The 16021-nt window shown below is 38.4% G+C and overlaps 1 protein-coding gene across 2 annotated transcripts; it reads right to left on the bottom strand.

The window, feature by feature from the left end:
- Positions 1-3817: 3817 nt before the first annotated feature.
- On the bottom strand, positions 3818-14720 carry LOC122650342 (ubiquinone biosynthesis O-methyltransferase, mitochondrial-like). Of its 2 annotated transcripts, XM_043843743.1 has the most exons (9): positions 14443-14720; positions 11267-11356; positions 9949-10027; positions 9037-9114; positions 7659-7707; positions 5590-5639; positions 4811-4960; positions 4097-4177; positions 3818-4001 (listed from the first exon to the last, which is right to left on the bottom strand). In XM_043843743.1, the coding sequence occupies exons 1-9, from the start codon at positions 14712-14714 to the stop codon at positions 3894-3896; spliced, it is 957 nt and encodes a 318-aa protein (XP_043699678.1). In that variant the 5' UTR covers positions 14715-14720; the 3' UTR covers positions 3818-3893. The 2 variants fall into 2 exon arrangements, with proteins under 2 accessions (XP_043699678.1, XP_043699679.1); XM_043843744.1 differs by lacking the exon at positions 7659-7707 and having other exon boundaries at positions 9966-10027.
- Positions 14721-16021: the final 1301 nt, after the last annotated feature.

Raw genomic sequence — 16021 nt, 5'->3', positions numbered from 1 at the left:
TGGGCAGTCCAATCATTCTACTTTCTACCCATTCACATTTGAGGGACACCCTACACATCACAAGTAGAGTGGAAGGATAAAACTTCCTACCAAGGTTTTAAAACAAGGAATCGATATCTGAATTGGGTCCAGTCAATTTCAATTTTGTTCGATTTTACTATTGGTGAAGCCTGATTTCTGTAGTCTAATCTAAAAAGTATTTTTCACTCTGCCCCTATGGGAACTACGAACCATCCATCTGATACGGACCTCACCAAGTCAGTGGAAGAACAATAGACCTAGTTAACACAGGATCTATCAAAAGTATAAATCAAAGCAAACGTGTTAAAATATTGGAAAGTTAGGGTTTTGATAAGGTACGGTGGAGCCGCCATGGTCTCACTTTCCGAGTCCCACCATATCAACCATCCTAATCCCTAAACTATTGATCACATAATTGAAAGGACAATACAGATCTTCTACGGCACGCTGCCCTGTCTTGCCTGAGTTGTGCAGACACAGGGCTATGTGCAATGACCGCCTTACCCTCATTTGGACAAGGCACACGGGGAGGGATAAGGTGGTCAATGCACGCCACCTTGTATCTGCGTAGTACAGCAGGACGGGTAGCCCGGGCCACAGAAGATCTGGATTCTTGAAAGGAGAGCTTGGGTTGTTGAGTCGTCGTAGTTGTCGCAATCGATGATCAGTTTTTTAAGTCATCTGCAACTTTTTTTCAAACTGAGAATAACGAAGCTCCATAGAAACATCTTGATCATCTTTCACAACGTTATACTTTGTAAAGGAACGACGAGAGTGTTTGGTCGCTGTTTTAGCACTTGCGACCATTGAAACTTCAATTGCTGCTAGTTTACGGAATCGGAAAAAAAGTTTCCTGCATGGCGCCCCTTGGGTTTTCAGAGAAGAATTAACATAGTCAATGGATGGCGCCAAACTTGCCAAATTTTTTCACATCCATGCAGCGATAGACGATATTGATCCATTATTAATTAATTCCTTTTTAGTAGTTGTTTTTGTCAAATTTTCACATCCATGCAGCCACGTGCGTGTAGTCCTGTACCAGGATGGGGCCAATGAGATCGAGCACCCATAGATTCAAACTACAGAGGTAATAAACGTAAATTTCCCTAAATTTTCATTTTTCTCTGATTCATGGTCAGACTCTTACGATCTTAGCAGCTTTGACGACGGAATTCTCTTGCGCTGCCTCACAACCGGCAGCCTTGTGATTGTAACTGCATACATGGCGGTCAGAGTACCTATGCTCCGAACAGAACAAATCTCCGCCCACAGTGCAGTCCCCTTCTCTGTCATTTTTCTCCTTTCAAACTGAAAATAACCGGTAACAATCCGACGCCCGGAAGCGGAGGGAGGATGGACTATCAATCCGTCTCTGGCTGCATGGGCTTTCATCTGCACGTAAACTCGTCGGTTGTGGCGTCCGCAACTTATCACGATCCAGTTATATATATATATATATATATATATATATATATATATATTGGTTAAAAGGAGCTTTTATATAAATGAGAACATAATGCTTACAGGTTGTAGTATGTCATACCAGAAGCATCATTCCTTATTAAATTGGAAAACGCCTCCGGTAGATAATTAATACTAAGATCAATTCATGTACATGATGACGCGCAAATCCAATAAAAAAGGAATCCATCACGCAATTCACGTATTTCTTCAAGCAACCATAGTACTTCCCAATGGGATTGAAAAACTCCCACAATCATTTGCACCGCCACCTTCGAATTAGAACGCAGCTGCACCTACTGTAAATGCAAAGCTCTTGCTTTCAACAACCCCGCCCTAATAGCAAAGAGTTCCATGTGGAGGATATCCTCACACTGCACCCCCACCGGCAAGAGACACGATCCAGTTATTTGCTTCAACTTTCCTGTTACAGCCCACATGGATTCCAGTATTCATCAATATCCCTTTCACTATCACGCGGAGACCGGCGTTAGACGGTGGTGGTGGTCAGGTGCAGGTTGTTATTGGAGAGGAAGGTAAAGTGAAGTTGAGGATAAAAATGTCAAAAAGCATATCGGGTAATTTTGGCAATGATCAATTTCAATTAAAATAAATAATAGATGGATAATTTGGTAAGGGGTAAATTACACAAGAGGTGCCCAATCTTTGTAAATAGGATATTTGAAAAGTAATGTTTGGGGTGCCTCTTGGATTGTTTCTACTCTAAAATGATTAAATTTTCAAATTTATCCCTTTAAAGTCTCAAGTCTCAACTCCACCTTTACCTCTACTTCAAACCAATCCTAACCATGGTTAACAAAAAGGGAAATGGCAAAAAAATAGTCTTATGGTACGGGTTTTAAACGACAAAAAATTACAAACAAAAGGTCAAATAAAACGGTCAAAAAATAAAGAACAGTAAATAATGGAAAACGGTCGATATGAGTTTTATATTTCAAAAAATCGATACTATTCTCATATAAATTGAGAAATTTTTAATTGAAATACATGATTCTAATTTCGATGTCCATGCGTTGACCTTGAGTTGAAGGTGATATCATGAAAAATGTAGCCCTTCGAATCATCTTTAAGTCGGTGAAAGAATCAGGCGGATAAGATTTCGGGAGAGAGAGATATGGTCAGTTAAGTAAACCATTGTTCAACAACTAAGGTCTTAAAAAATGCCAAAAAATGAGATCGTGTTTAATAAATGCATTTAAAACAGGAATGCTTGTCGTTTGCCGTTTTCCCTCGTAGTAGAACATGTTTAAAATAGTAAAAAAAGAGAACGCATTTAAAACGGATGAATGCTTGCTGTTTGCCATTTTCCCCCGTAGCAAAACGTGTTTAAAACCATAAAAAAGGAGTACATGTTTAAAATGGATGCATTTTTTTGCTAACAAAGTTTTGCACTCCCCTCAGAACTAAGACTATCTTTGAGATGGAAGGGGAAAAAAAGGGAAAAAGAACTCTGTCCAAGAGTGTGGCCTACGCCAACACTCCAATGAGTCTACTCTCCTCCCTATATGAAAAGACACCTCTAGCTGCGGCTCTGCCCCCTTGTTTTGAGGAGAGATAAAACTACTTCCCAAACAAAACCAAAAAAAAAAAAAAGATAGAGTTCGACCATTCAAGATATGAACTTTCCCCCAAGCAAGCACAAATAATACGCAAGGGAAAAGATAATTTTGGACGCTTCACTTATTCTTTTTTTCAACCAATCAAACATAATCTAGGGAAACTTGCTAAGAGTTCGACTAATGTTGCAATCTGAGGATCTAATCTGATAAAAGATGGTCATTCCACCACCTCGAGCCTTAAAATCAATTCCTCTTCTTCAATCCTACATGCACGCTGTTATATTTCTCTGCCACACTCTATCATCAGTTCACCAAGTTGTTTCATTTTCTTCCTTGAAAGACAGCAACTTCCAGTTGCACTAGAAACTAATGCCCTCCAAAGAAAAATGGACCAAGGCCTTCAATGGAAGACATCTGAGTCGCAGGCCTTTACCACCCTCGAAAGAAAAGATAAATAGAGGGAAAGGCACTCCACATCCTAATACTTTCACCTGATGCAACAGAATGGTGGAAACAAAGGAGCACTTCTGGTAAACCCCTCCCTCATCTACCAATCTGGAGTCAGAAGTTGACCACAAGGGAGAGCCCCATTTCAATTGCTGCCATCCATATGGCGAATGGTAATGTACAGAGGTTAAACAAGGCAAAGGGAACCCTGGCCAATCTTGTCTTTGTCAGAAAACAGTATCAGATTGGTCTTGTCAGCGATTCAAGCGGCAGAAGACCATTTTATTGACTCAAAAAGGATTCCATTAAATATAAACAACAATAATCAGTAGAATTAGTATAGCAAAATTATTTCTTAGTAAAACAAAACATTTTGCTCTAGTTTTATTGGCCATTTTTGCTACCAAATGCGATGAAATTTACACTTATATCATCAGACAACGCCCACTTTCCTGTCAATGGATTGTAAACAAAACCTGCAATCTCCTGAACCTGAACAGCAACAGTGGAAACAATGTTAAGATCTGGAGCCTATTTATGCATGAATGATAGTTCAGGAAAGAGCATGCTAAAATAGAGGGCATTACAGAGATAGAAGCACGTTCTAGGATCAGCACTAGTTCTTCAGGAGCAAGGAAACTCGACCACTGATGTGTGCCTTTAGGGAGCTGCAGTAAAATAAATTATCAAGGTAAAATAATAAGTAAGAAACCATGCAAAAAGGTTTAACACATGCATTTCTCCACAAAAAAAAATCCCTGTAACAATCAAGAGGTGAATATTCAACAATGCACAAGTCCTATTGGAAGCTAAGAAATGAAAATTGGAATTGTTCTAGGCCATTCCTGTGTACCTCTAGGTTGCACCTTAATTAATGTGCCACATGTTGTTCTAAATATCTAGACGTAGCCTGCTAGATTGGATGCACATGCTTACTATAGCTAGTTATGATTAAAAATGGGTATCTCTCATGTATCTTTAAGATCTATTTTAAGTCTCGACGCATCTCTTGAAGTTTCTGGAGTATCCATATGCATCCACTATTTGGCTCTTAAAATTTCTAGACCAACACACACAAAAAAAAGAGTCCCACTGCATGAGGCTCCTGCTACTGCAGGGTCTGGGAGGAGCAAATGCAACCTTACCCCCGCTTCATGGAGAGGCTGTTTTCCATGTTTCAAACCCGCAACCTGATGGTTGCAATAGCGCAACTTAACCGTTGCACCAAGGCTCACCCATTATTTGATAATTATCCCCATACCATCAGTGAAGCACCAGAAAAATGAGAGAGATAAACATACCCAATGGAGAAGATATTCCGCAGCAATTATGGCTGTAGCATATGATCTCATAGAGCGATTTACTGTAGAGATTACAGTAGCTCCATCAGTAACAGTTAATGCTGCCAAGGATTTGCAAAATTCAGCAGGATCTGCTACATGCTCAATCACCTGCAGTCAATTTTCAGTTTTCAAGGCATTGCTTAAAGAAAAAATCTCCATCCCCCTCCCCCCCCACCACCCTAAAAAGAATGATGACTTGTTCAAAATGATACATTACAACCAATGGAATGACATTTTGCACTTGTCCATGGTTTAGAAGAAGATTATTTGATTTGCTAGGAAGGAACAAGAAAGAAGCAAAATAAAGCACCACTTTGGACAGAACAGGACTTTGTGTTGCCTACATTAATTAATTGTCTTTAATGATCAGGACGAAGGTTATTTGATTTGATGAAGAAACAACATTGAATTGATAATCAAGATAGAAGTTTTGCAGGTCTTGCGTGTATTTTGTACTCTTCGGATTCAACATTCAAACTAAAAAACTATGCATTAAGCCATTAACCTCTGCAAAGTATTGCAAAGACTTTTGAGACTGAGATTTGAGTACATCCGTATAACTAAATATCACCTTATAAGGGGTTTATCAAACAAGATTATACCCTAAAAGAAGGATACAGCATTGTGAAAGAAGTTGAAAAGAACATGGCCATGAATAACCCAACAAGAAAACCAATAAAATATATCCACTGAACACTGAAGTCATGTATCCAACCCTCAACCAAATGATAGCATACCTCTAGAGCAATGACAGCATCAAACTTCCTCTGTTCCTCAACCAACTTTTCTGTCCATATACAGGAATTTTATATGAGCTATTGCGCCCATAAGTTTGACTTGGAAAGTTAACATAAAATGAATCTTCTAGCAAATCTAGATGTGCGTAAAAAAGTGATAAAGTATGAACTATGATTGATGTTACTAAAATGTCCACGGCAATCAATGTTTTGGACATCAGTGCAGAATGAGAAAAAATCATCATGTCATTGCATGGTTTAAAATCACAATTACCAAGATCTATGATCTATCACAAGAGGAAAAGAAGAAAAATGAACTAGATTCATCACCATAGCAATAGAAATGCTAGAGTTTCTACCACGTGTTTCATCCAAAGATGTGGGGCAATACAAAAGGTCAAGTATGGTATTAACCTCAGTAAGGGGATTATTTCTTTAATTCTTCTATAACAATCATTGTCTACATAATCCCAGTTAATTAGGTTTATCTTCACAAAATTAGAGGATGTGCTTCATGAGGCAATGTAGGAGGCAGTCTGTAGAAACCTGTTTTTATTTATTCTTAAGCTTTACCCTTATGATTTGTTTCCACTGCTACAATGAAGAGATCCTATGTGTCCATCTTTGATTTTCTAGATTTTTTTATTTTAATATTCCATCCATATACAACAATAACCGACCTAGTGGTCGTGGGTTCAAGTCGGGAAACAGCCTCTCTGTGAAGCGGGGCTAGGGCTGCATACATTATGACCCTTCCCAGACCCCGCAATGGTGGGAAACTTGTGCACTGGGTACGCCCTTTATACAACCAAAACCGACCATAGTGGTATTGCCAACAAATAACATGTAATGTATGGGATTGTAAAGAAGAGCAATTATAGATGGACTGTGAAAGAAGTTGAGGCTGAAGAAAGTGAGCTCACAGGCCAATGATTCCCATTAGTCTCAATGTCCTACAGACTTGCAAGGAAATCAGCGTTAAATCTTAGACACCATTTATGCAAGTTCAACAAAAAACATCTGCTTACCAGGAACTTTAATACCCGACTTCTGCAGATTATGTAATGATAGAGTGGTAAGGAAATTGAAGATAACAAACTAGTCAACCTAATAGAAACACGGTAATAGGATTCATAAAGTCATAATACCTACCCACGATTTGAGTCACCAGAATGAATACTGCATTCACTGTGAGGCAATTCATTATATGGCTCATATCCAATGAATCAAATTAAAGAAGTAGATTCATGAACTGCACATACCCAGTTTATGAATATATAAAACCCACCAAGTGAACAGGATCAACTGACTTCCCAAGCCTAATGAATCAGTGTCATTGTCTCCATATAATGCCAGTTAATTAGGTTGAAATGCAAATCAAATGGTTGATTTCAGGGTTGCCACAGTCATTCCATTCCTCAGATATTATTGTAGTGTAATCTTAAACCAGGCAAACATCAGGAAATCTGTGCAGCACATTTTGAAGCCTAAACACCAAATCATAGTTTTTTCAACAGCCAATATGCTCTTCCCTGGGTTGATTCCTTACTTTCCAGTTCAACAAGTGGCCTACCTAAATGGATATACTTAGTATTTACTGTTCAATTACATCCACAGGATTAGTCAAAAATAGTTGGAGAATGGAGTTTAAGAGAAAGCATAGTCTTTATGAATCTTGGCTGCCTGGAGCAGGACCATTACACAGAATCACACAAAATTATGGGCCTGTGTCTAGTAGTCAATTCTTCCCTCCCTGAATTTAAAACGGACAAATGGCTGATGTCAAGCTGACTGCTCAATCTTATTTACACAGAAACACAACCATCCGCTACCTCGCAAATAGAATAACAAACAAATAAAAAAAAACTCTACATAAAGAAATCTGCCAGCAAAGAAGAACAGCTTTAGCAACATACAGATAATAACAAACAAATACAGGAAAAGAAATGCTAATTTTGAATGAAGAACAGCTTTAGCAACATATATACTAAGAAATCTTTCAGCAAGAGAGGGAATTAAAATATATAAAAAAAAACCTCTACATAAAAGAAAGAATACTGGGGATGTACCAGCGGTCGTGCAACAATAATTTATTGATGATGTCACTGAATCCAATTCCTGTGCAAGTTAACAGACTTATCAAAATCCACATGAAACTGACCTTTTCAATTTCAAAAAGAACATCTCTTATCATTATTGGCAATATTAATGGCCAAGTAACAAAGAAGAAAGGAATATAAAGACAAACCCTAGGTTTCTGGTTAGGGGGAAAAGGTGACATTGTGGAATCATAGAACTTGAGTCTTAGTCCCCTCGTTCATGACCTCTCACCTCTCACAAACTATACACCTTAGCAGATCCAATCATCAGGACAATCACTCAGAATGGGTTCAATCATTTGACTCCAAAATTAAGGATTGTTCACAAGGTCTGAATAACCAAACAATCTTTTCTTTTTCTCTCTTTCACCTCCCCCCCCCCCCCCCACCCGGCAAAAAAAAAAAAAACAGCCAAACGAAAAAGATCCCATGGATAAGCATGTAAAAGTAGAAAGTGTATATGAGGGAAGTTCAATGATATACCAACAAAAGATTCTTAATAGATCATAAACCAAACAGATGCCCCACAACATGGAGCCCAACTAACCTGTAAACAGTCCAAACAAAGGAACCTGTAATAGTTTCTGACTCTGAGGAATACCCCCCCTGAAAATATCAAAACATTAAAGTCAATGTGCTTATGTGGCACTATCATTTTGATGTCAGCTCTGCTTGAAAGCATGGAGGCTAGTGAGGTGCAGACATGGTTAGGATGGAATTCAAATGATTGTCATCTGGCTTGGTAGTATAATAGAAATTACTAGTGCAGGGTGTTCTCGTAATTTTCTGAAAAAGTGTCTTCTAGAGGATGTAATCAAGGACGATTTTGTTTTACATTGGGGTTACTTTGGGCTAAATTTTTGTGATCTGGCTGTGTCTTGGGTTTCTTTCTTATTGGGAAATTGGAGATCTATTCAATATCCTACAAAATAGGATCTGAGTTTCTAATTCTGTTATTGGGCCACAACCTCATTCAGCTGTTTGAGTCTCTCTAGTTTTTGAAGTTTTGTTCGTCTAATTGAAGGGCCTGCTCGACCAGAAAGCCAGCTTAATCTGAGTTGTGGATTTTGAAATATTAATTTTCTCTACAATAAGGTTTCTATTGGTGATCTGCAATCCTACCTGCTGGGCAGAATCCGATAGCTATTTCTAGGTTAAGGAGGATTCCATCATTAAGCATAGGTAAAATAACTGCTAAACAAAACAAAAATCACCTTTTTCTGTAATGGAGAAAAATACATGAGACTGCATACAAGTGTATTAATGTGGTTCTATGCATATGCACATGCACATATTCAAAAATGTAGATATACAGATATTTCATGTTTTAGGATAGAAGGGCACATACGGCGTGAAGCTGTGCAATTTTGATATTTTTCTCCACCGCATCTATTCCTGTTACAGAAGCTCCCATTCGGGCCAGAGGCTGTAGTAGAGTACACCAACATTACGAGCATATTCACTTGCATAGCCAAAACATTGTATGAAGTAATAATGTAAGCTGAAATGACTCCATAATACAGGCATTCATGCGTTGATTTGCATCATTACCCATCACACATCTATCTGAATGACATTAAACTCATTCTCTTGTTCCAAAATAAATACGTTTACTATTTTTGCATAGAGTTGACTGGCAAAACAAGATTCATGTAGCTAAGCCCATTTAGTTGGGGTAACGCTTAGTTGAGCTCAGTTATTTCTAGACACATGCGGAGATATTCTAGCACACAAGACTCCAAGAAAATATTATATTTCACAAGCAAATATAAACATTTCATAAAGTTAAAATAATAACACTCTGCAGCCAGGATAGTGGCCTTTTCAGAAACCATTTAATAGGAATCCGACATCTCCACGCATAGGTCTACAATCTGGCTATGCAACAGGCTGCACCTCTCATAGTAAAAAGAAAAAATGACTCTGATCCAATGACAAGGTTAGGCAGCCAGGACAGGGGTGCTTTGAGAAACCATTGGATCGCAATCCTATAACTCCATGCACAGGGTCAAAAATCTTGTCGTAGACCCTAACTATATCTTTTAGTTTTCGGAGGAAAACAAAGATCCTAATCTAATGGTTTTGCAATTTGCACTCTTCAGCCTCATGCATGGACATGTCTCCCACAATGCTAAGCAGTACAATGAAATCATTGTGAGAACTTTATCATGTTTTACATGCTGAATCATTAATTACAATCCCAATTGAGATAAAATAGTATGACTGAATGACTACTAAGATTCAAGTATTAGGATAGTACCTCTGAAAGAATCCCACCTCCACAACCAACATCCACAATTTTCAGTCCTTCAAAAGGTCTGGCACAATAAGGATCCTTTCTGAACAAGCATAAATAATCAACATTCAGAGAACATTGAAGGCAAGACAATACATGGTTTAATGAGCTAGAACATAGGAAATCAGTTCATAAAATTAGACAAGGAAAACAACAGCTCACATACAATCATGGCATGTCAGAACTCAAAAAGATTTCTTCTTCCTTCTAAAAAAAATTGTTTCAATAGTTGATTTGAAGATTTTGACTATGGATTTTCAGTTTCCTTCTTCAGTAGACTAGAGAACCATATAAGTTGTCCCTATATATGAGGCTGTAAAGGTCAGCACAAGGTCCCAGACAAGCAAGCAGGCCAAAAGGCACATCAAGAAGTATCACATTTTTCTTTTTATTGGATTTAATTGTTACTTATTTAGAGAACAATTCATGCAAAAAGCAGACCATAAAGTACATAGTGTAGTGAGCTCATATGTCAAAGAAAAGAAACAAATGTAGCTCCCTTGTTTGCTAAATCATCCACCAACGAAGCAGATATCAAACACCTCAACCCTTGAAATTTGGTTGATTGTATGGGAGTCAAATGAGAGCTTTCCAAGCAAATAGGAACCTACAGATGCAAGAACTTCCAAATTTAGTTTTGATAGAATTGAATAGAAATTAGCTCATAGGAACTCTATTATTTGATTGTTTTAATTAATTATCAGAAACTCGTATGCAAAATTGCTGCTTTTAATTGGACCTTCATGAATTTTACAGAACTTCTAGTGATTAAGTGTTCTCTGTTTTCGCGAAGTATGATTGCTTCAATAGACTGTCACTTCCCTACACCAGAGAGTTGCTGCTTATGATGACCTTCTTCTTGTGTTGACTCGTGTTCTTGTGTTAAGCCTTCCTTATTAAAGTGGATATTTCTTTCCCACCAAAGGCTCCAACATGAGTATCACACTACCCAAAAGGCAACTGGATGCATCCAATTTCATAATGTCCTCAAGAACCTAATAACCAAAGGAGCATCTGGAAAATTACATGATTAATGATGCCAGTTCTTGATATCTTGTTAGGAAGATGACTTGTCATTCCAAGAATGACATCACTAAAGTGCTCAAAATGCTATACCTTGATGAACAGATAGAGTTACATGTTTTTCGTTTCTTTTCCACTAATAATAACTGATCTAGAGCATCCAAAACCATTTTCCACTACACAACCTAACAAGGTGGTCAAATAGTGGCCTCATAAGATGCGCGCAGAAGAAAGGGGTAAGACAACATAGTCAATCCACCTGAAATGTCGGCAAAGAGTGGACCGAATGAAAGAAAGTCTTGTTGGATTCAAAGCATGTAATGGTTTAAATGGCCCTTCAGAGTCCCACCTGCTCATTGCATAAGAAGAAGACCATGTTAAGTACCAAGAAGACCATTATGTACGATTTCAGGTTCTCCACAAAGATATGAATAGAAGTCTACACAGTATCCGAAATAATCCAAACAATAATAAAAAGTACATTAACGATGTAGTCATGAGTAATCTAACAACTAGTCATAAGTCTTTTGCACATCCCACAAAGGAAGGCCTTCCTATACCATCCAACGAACTTTTAGTCGCACGGAAGGATGATGTGGCATTTCGATTGTTGACCAGATAGGCCTGGTCTGATTGGCCACTTGCCAATTTTTAGAGCCTGATTTAAAAATATAAATTCCATGCATTGGCATGCACCCATTTGGTTGCCAATGCACCCTCTTGTTAGTCCTGGCTTTTCAAAGCGTTATTTTGCCATTTGGCCAATTCCCTTCTAAAACTTGACATGTCCTCCAGGGACCTTGGGTTCTACATGTCCACTAAATTTGGGCCAAAATAACTTGCCATATGGCAGATATTTCAGCTGTACAGAAAGCCCTCCTTATGTGGGCCATGCAAGTTAAAAATATATAAATGAATACATACTTCATGGATGATTTAACCAGAAACATTCAAGATGAGGTTCTTTCGTGTATGCTTTTTGCTAATGATATTGTTTTGGTGGATGAGACAAAAACATAGATTAACGCCAAGTTGGAGTTATGGAGATCAACTTTGGAATCAAAAGGTTTTAAGATACGTAGAATGAAGATGGAATATATGGTATGTAGCTTTAGTTACACTAGGACGGATAATGAGGTGGTGAAAATTGATGAGAGAGAGATTCCGCAAAAGTGTTTATTTTAGGTATTTGGGGCCTTGGGCTCAATCATAAATAAAGAAGGTGATATAGAGGATGATGTTTCACAGTAATTAAAATAGGATGGATGAAGTGGAGAGGTGCATCCAAAGTGTTAGGTGATTGACATATTCGTTTAAAACAAGGAAAATTTTATAAGACAGTCATATGACTGGCTATATGATGTATGGTGCAGAATGTTGGGCAGTTAAGAAGCATTAAATAAACCCAATGTAGCTAAGAATTGAGATAAGGATGTTAAGATGTATGTATGGCGAAACTAGGAAGGATAAAGTAAGGAATGATAATATAAAAGCTGATTTGGGAGTAGCTCCGATACATGATAAGTTACAAGAAAGTCGTTTGATGTGGCATGGCCATGTTCTAGGCGGCCTTCGGATGCTCCAGTATGGAGGAGTGATTTGATTTAGATTGAAGGAGCTAAAGGAGTCAGGGGCAGACTTAAAATGGCTCTAAGATAAGTGGTGAGGAAAGACATGCATTAGCTTAGGCCTTGTATCTAGTATAACCTCGAACAGAGCTGATTGGAGGGTAAGGATACATGTAGCCGACCCCATTTAGTTGGGATAAGGCTGAGTTGTTGTTGTTGTATAAACGAACGCATAGTGAAACAAAGCCCTGTGCTCAACAACTTTCAGATTTAAATTCTTAATCGATTATATTTCTGAAGCACAACCTAAGCCAATCAACGAAGAAAAAAAAAACATAGTAGAGCAGAGCATGTGGTCCTATGGATATTGGCTACCATATTAATGCTGAAGTTTTATCCTTGCTGTTGTGGCCCATCTTCGGTGACAGATGGTTAATTACAATATATAGATAATATTAGTCCTTTGTGGCTCTCTCGCATTATCAGGTCCTAAATCGCTTCTTTGAAATCACAGTAGATGCAATGATTAGAAAACCATATAGCCAACAAGGTTCTAATCTTTGATTTTCAATCCCCATAGAAGTGGACGTCAACTCAACTCAGTAAGCCTTATCAGAAAGTACAAGGGGGTTGGCTACTTGAAAATTATTCTGCCAATCTGCTCTATTGAACACCATTTCTGCTGTAAATCACAAGTACTAATGTCCTTGGTCACCACTTTACCATCGGTCGTCTTTGTCCTCACCCTAGTCCTTTTACCACTTTAATTTGGAAGTATTCAATTGAGTCTACTATCGGAATTCTTTAAAAGTCACAAAATTCGACGGATATAGTTGTTTACACCCATTTTCGGTCAATCATGACCGACACATTGATAAGGGGGTGATAACTGAGTACTTCGGTTAAGATCGGTCAAGACGACTGGTGATAAAAAGGACCATTGATCAAAAAGCTACGGATCAGTCAGTTAATGAGTATTGGTTAAGAAATAAGCAACAAGAGACGGTTATGGCCGCTCTTCGAATAAGGTTTCAGTTAAGGAACCGCTGCTGAAAAGGAAGTTAGAAGGTATTTAAGAGAAGATTCAAGTGGAAATAAGACACCATCAACAATTATGACAATTGAATCACACAGAAAGTGTCTTTTATCTTTTATCTTTCTTCTTGCTGTCTCTTTTGATTTCCTTGTTTCCTCTTGACTTCAACGGAAGAGTTGATCAGTTGAGTTCATTACCTTTGTAGTTTTTTTCTTCAAGATAGTGAATAAAGGTAGTCTTCAAATTCCAGACATTTGTCTGTTTTAATTCAGTAGTTTTTACTTTGAATTCCTTCCTTGCATAGAAGTCCTTGGAGCGATCAAGGCAAGAGTGAAGAATCTACTTTTGCTTGTGAGAAGTCAGATCATTATTTTCTTGGGCTTTCAGAAGCTCTGGCACGCCCTGCAATTCATGTTTGCCAAGTCGATACAGGGTAAACAATAGTAGAACTTCGAGATAAATTTCTCAGACAAGTATATACACCTAGAAACCTAGACGTGTAAAGAAAAGCATCAGAGTGGTCTAATAAGCTCAATTTGTAATGCCAAAAGCTTCACAGATGTTTGGAACACCAAGGTTTATTCTAGACAAGTAAAATTTCATAACCAAAATATGTAGCTTCAGTTATCTTGTTTTCAGTTTGTATTTTTTCTATTTCAATGATTCTTAATACGATAAAACCAAAACCAAATCTACAGAAATATATATTAGGCCAAATGATACCATAATCTAGACTATAAATGTAAACTAGACAAAATAGGTTCTATAATTTTTCTGAACCAAGCTTAAGCCAACTACTTTATTATATAATGTTTAATTTTAAAAGCTCACCAGGTTTCGGCAATGGCGGAGAACTTGGCTAGTTCCACCTCATTCAAAGACGAAGAAACAGAAGTTCTCCCGGTATTACCATCATTCCTGTCATTAATCTTTGCCGGAGAAATTTCGGGTGCTGGAACAGGAAAGGGCTCAACCGAAGCGGATTGAGGAACATCTGCATAAGACCTTAATTGGAGGATATGAGAAGATTTCGAAATCGAGAACCGTGAAAGAGGAAAATTGCAGCAGAGAGCTCGACATAGCTTCAACGACTTCGGGGCCATTTTTCAATTGATCAAATAGGAAATCGCAGTCTGGTTGAACCTTAGAATTGAACTCCACTTCCTTACCGTCCCAATTAGCGACAGTTCATAGGGTTCCTCTCATAGGGCGGAAATGACCACCTTATCCCCTGCTTGAACACACTACCGGGTGAGATTTACCACCTTCTTATTAGAGGCACTAGGGAACTGTATGGATTTGGGTCCTCTATGGCGCGACAGGGAGTGTAACGAGGATTTTTTTCCTCTAAGGTTCCCTCATCCATACGGTTGTAAGGTTCTCTTTATGGATGTTCGACATGTGTCATAGAGAAATCTAACGGCTGACATTTCAAATATTGTTTACCTTGGTAGTTTCCATTGAACGTTTGACTCTCTCTCTCTCTCTCTCCACTCTTTCCTCAAGACCTCTCTTCTCTCTCCTCTCTCCATGTAAGCAGTTTTTCAATGAAACTACAACTCTCATCTCCTCTCTCTCGTCTCTCTCACATCTCCTCTCTCTCGTCTTCTTTGGTTCACCTCTAGGCTAGGGTTGTAAACGGATCAGATTCAGCTCGGATAGTGCTATATCCGCATCCGCATCGCTATTGGATGGATTCGGATAATGCTAAACGGATACGGATCGGATATTTTATCCGTTTACATGTAAATATAGTTTTTCGGATAGCTATAACCTATCCGTATCCGCATCCATTTAGCTTTCGAACAGATTCGGATAGTGCTAAACGGATACGGACACGGATACGAAAACAGATTTCGGTTATTCATTTACACCCCTACTCTCGGCTCTCCATAAACCTCCTGAGAAGAGTGACGATCGATCAGTCTGGCTCCACTACAGGTACTCCAATATGTGTTTGTGTATTTTTTTTCTTCTTAAAAAACGTTTCTGGTTGTTGGTTTTACTTATATGAATAAATAACAATTTCATGTATTAGCAGGTTGCTAAGTTATTAGGAGACGAGAGAGGAGACGTGAGAGACGAGAGAGAGGAGACGTGAGAGTTGTAGTTTCATTGAAAAACTACTTACGTGGAGAGAGGAGAGAGAAGAGAGAGATTTTGAGGAAAGAGTAGAGAGAGAGAGAGTCACACGTTCAATGGAAACTATCAAGGTAAACAATATTTGAAAAGCCAGCCGTTGGATTTCTCTATGACACATGTCGAACATCCGTAAAGAGAACCTTACAACTGTATGGATGAGGAAACCTTAGAGGAAAAAAATCTATGTAACGCACCACCCGACAGCCCGCAGTGCTAGGGCATGCAGCCCAACTTCCTGTTGCGCTACAGAGAAGCCCATCGCAGAGGA

Source organism: Telopea speciosissima, chromosome 2, assembly GCF_018873765.1.
Source record: "Telopea speciosissima isolate NSW1024214 ecotype Mountain lineage chromosome 2, Tspe_v1, whole genome shotgun sequence".
Lineage (NCBI taxonomy): Eukaryota > Viridiplantae > Streptophyta > Magnoliopsida > Proteales > Proteaceae > Telopea > Telopea speciosissima.
The sequence above is the reverse complement of the archived record's forward strand: the minus strand, read 5'-3'. Positions and strand labels throughout refer to the sequence as shown.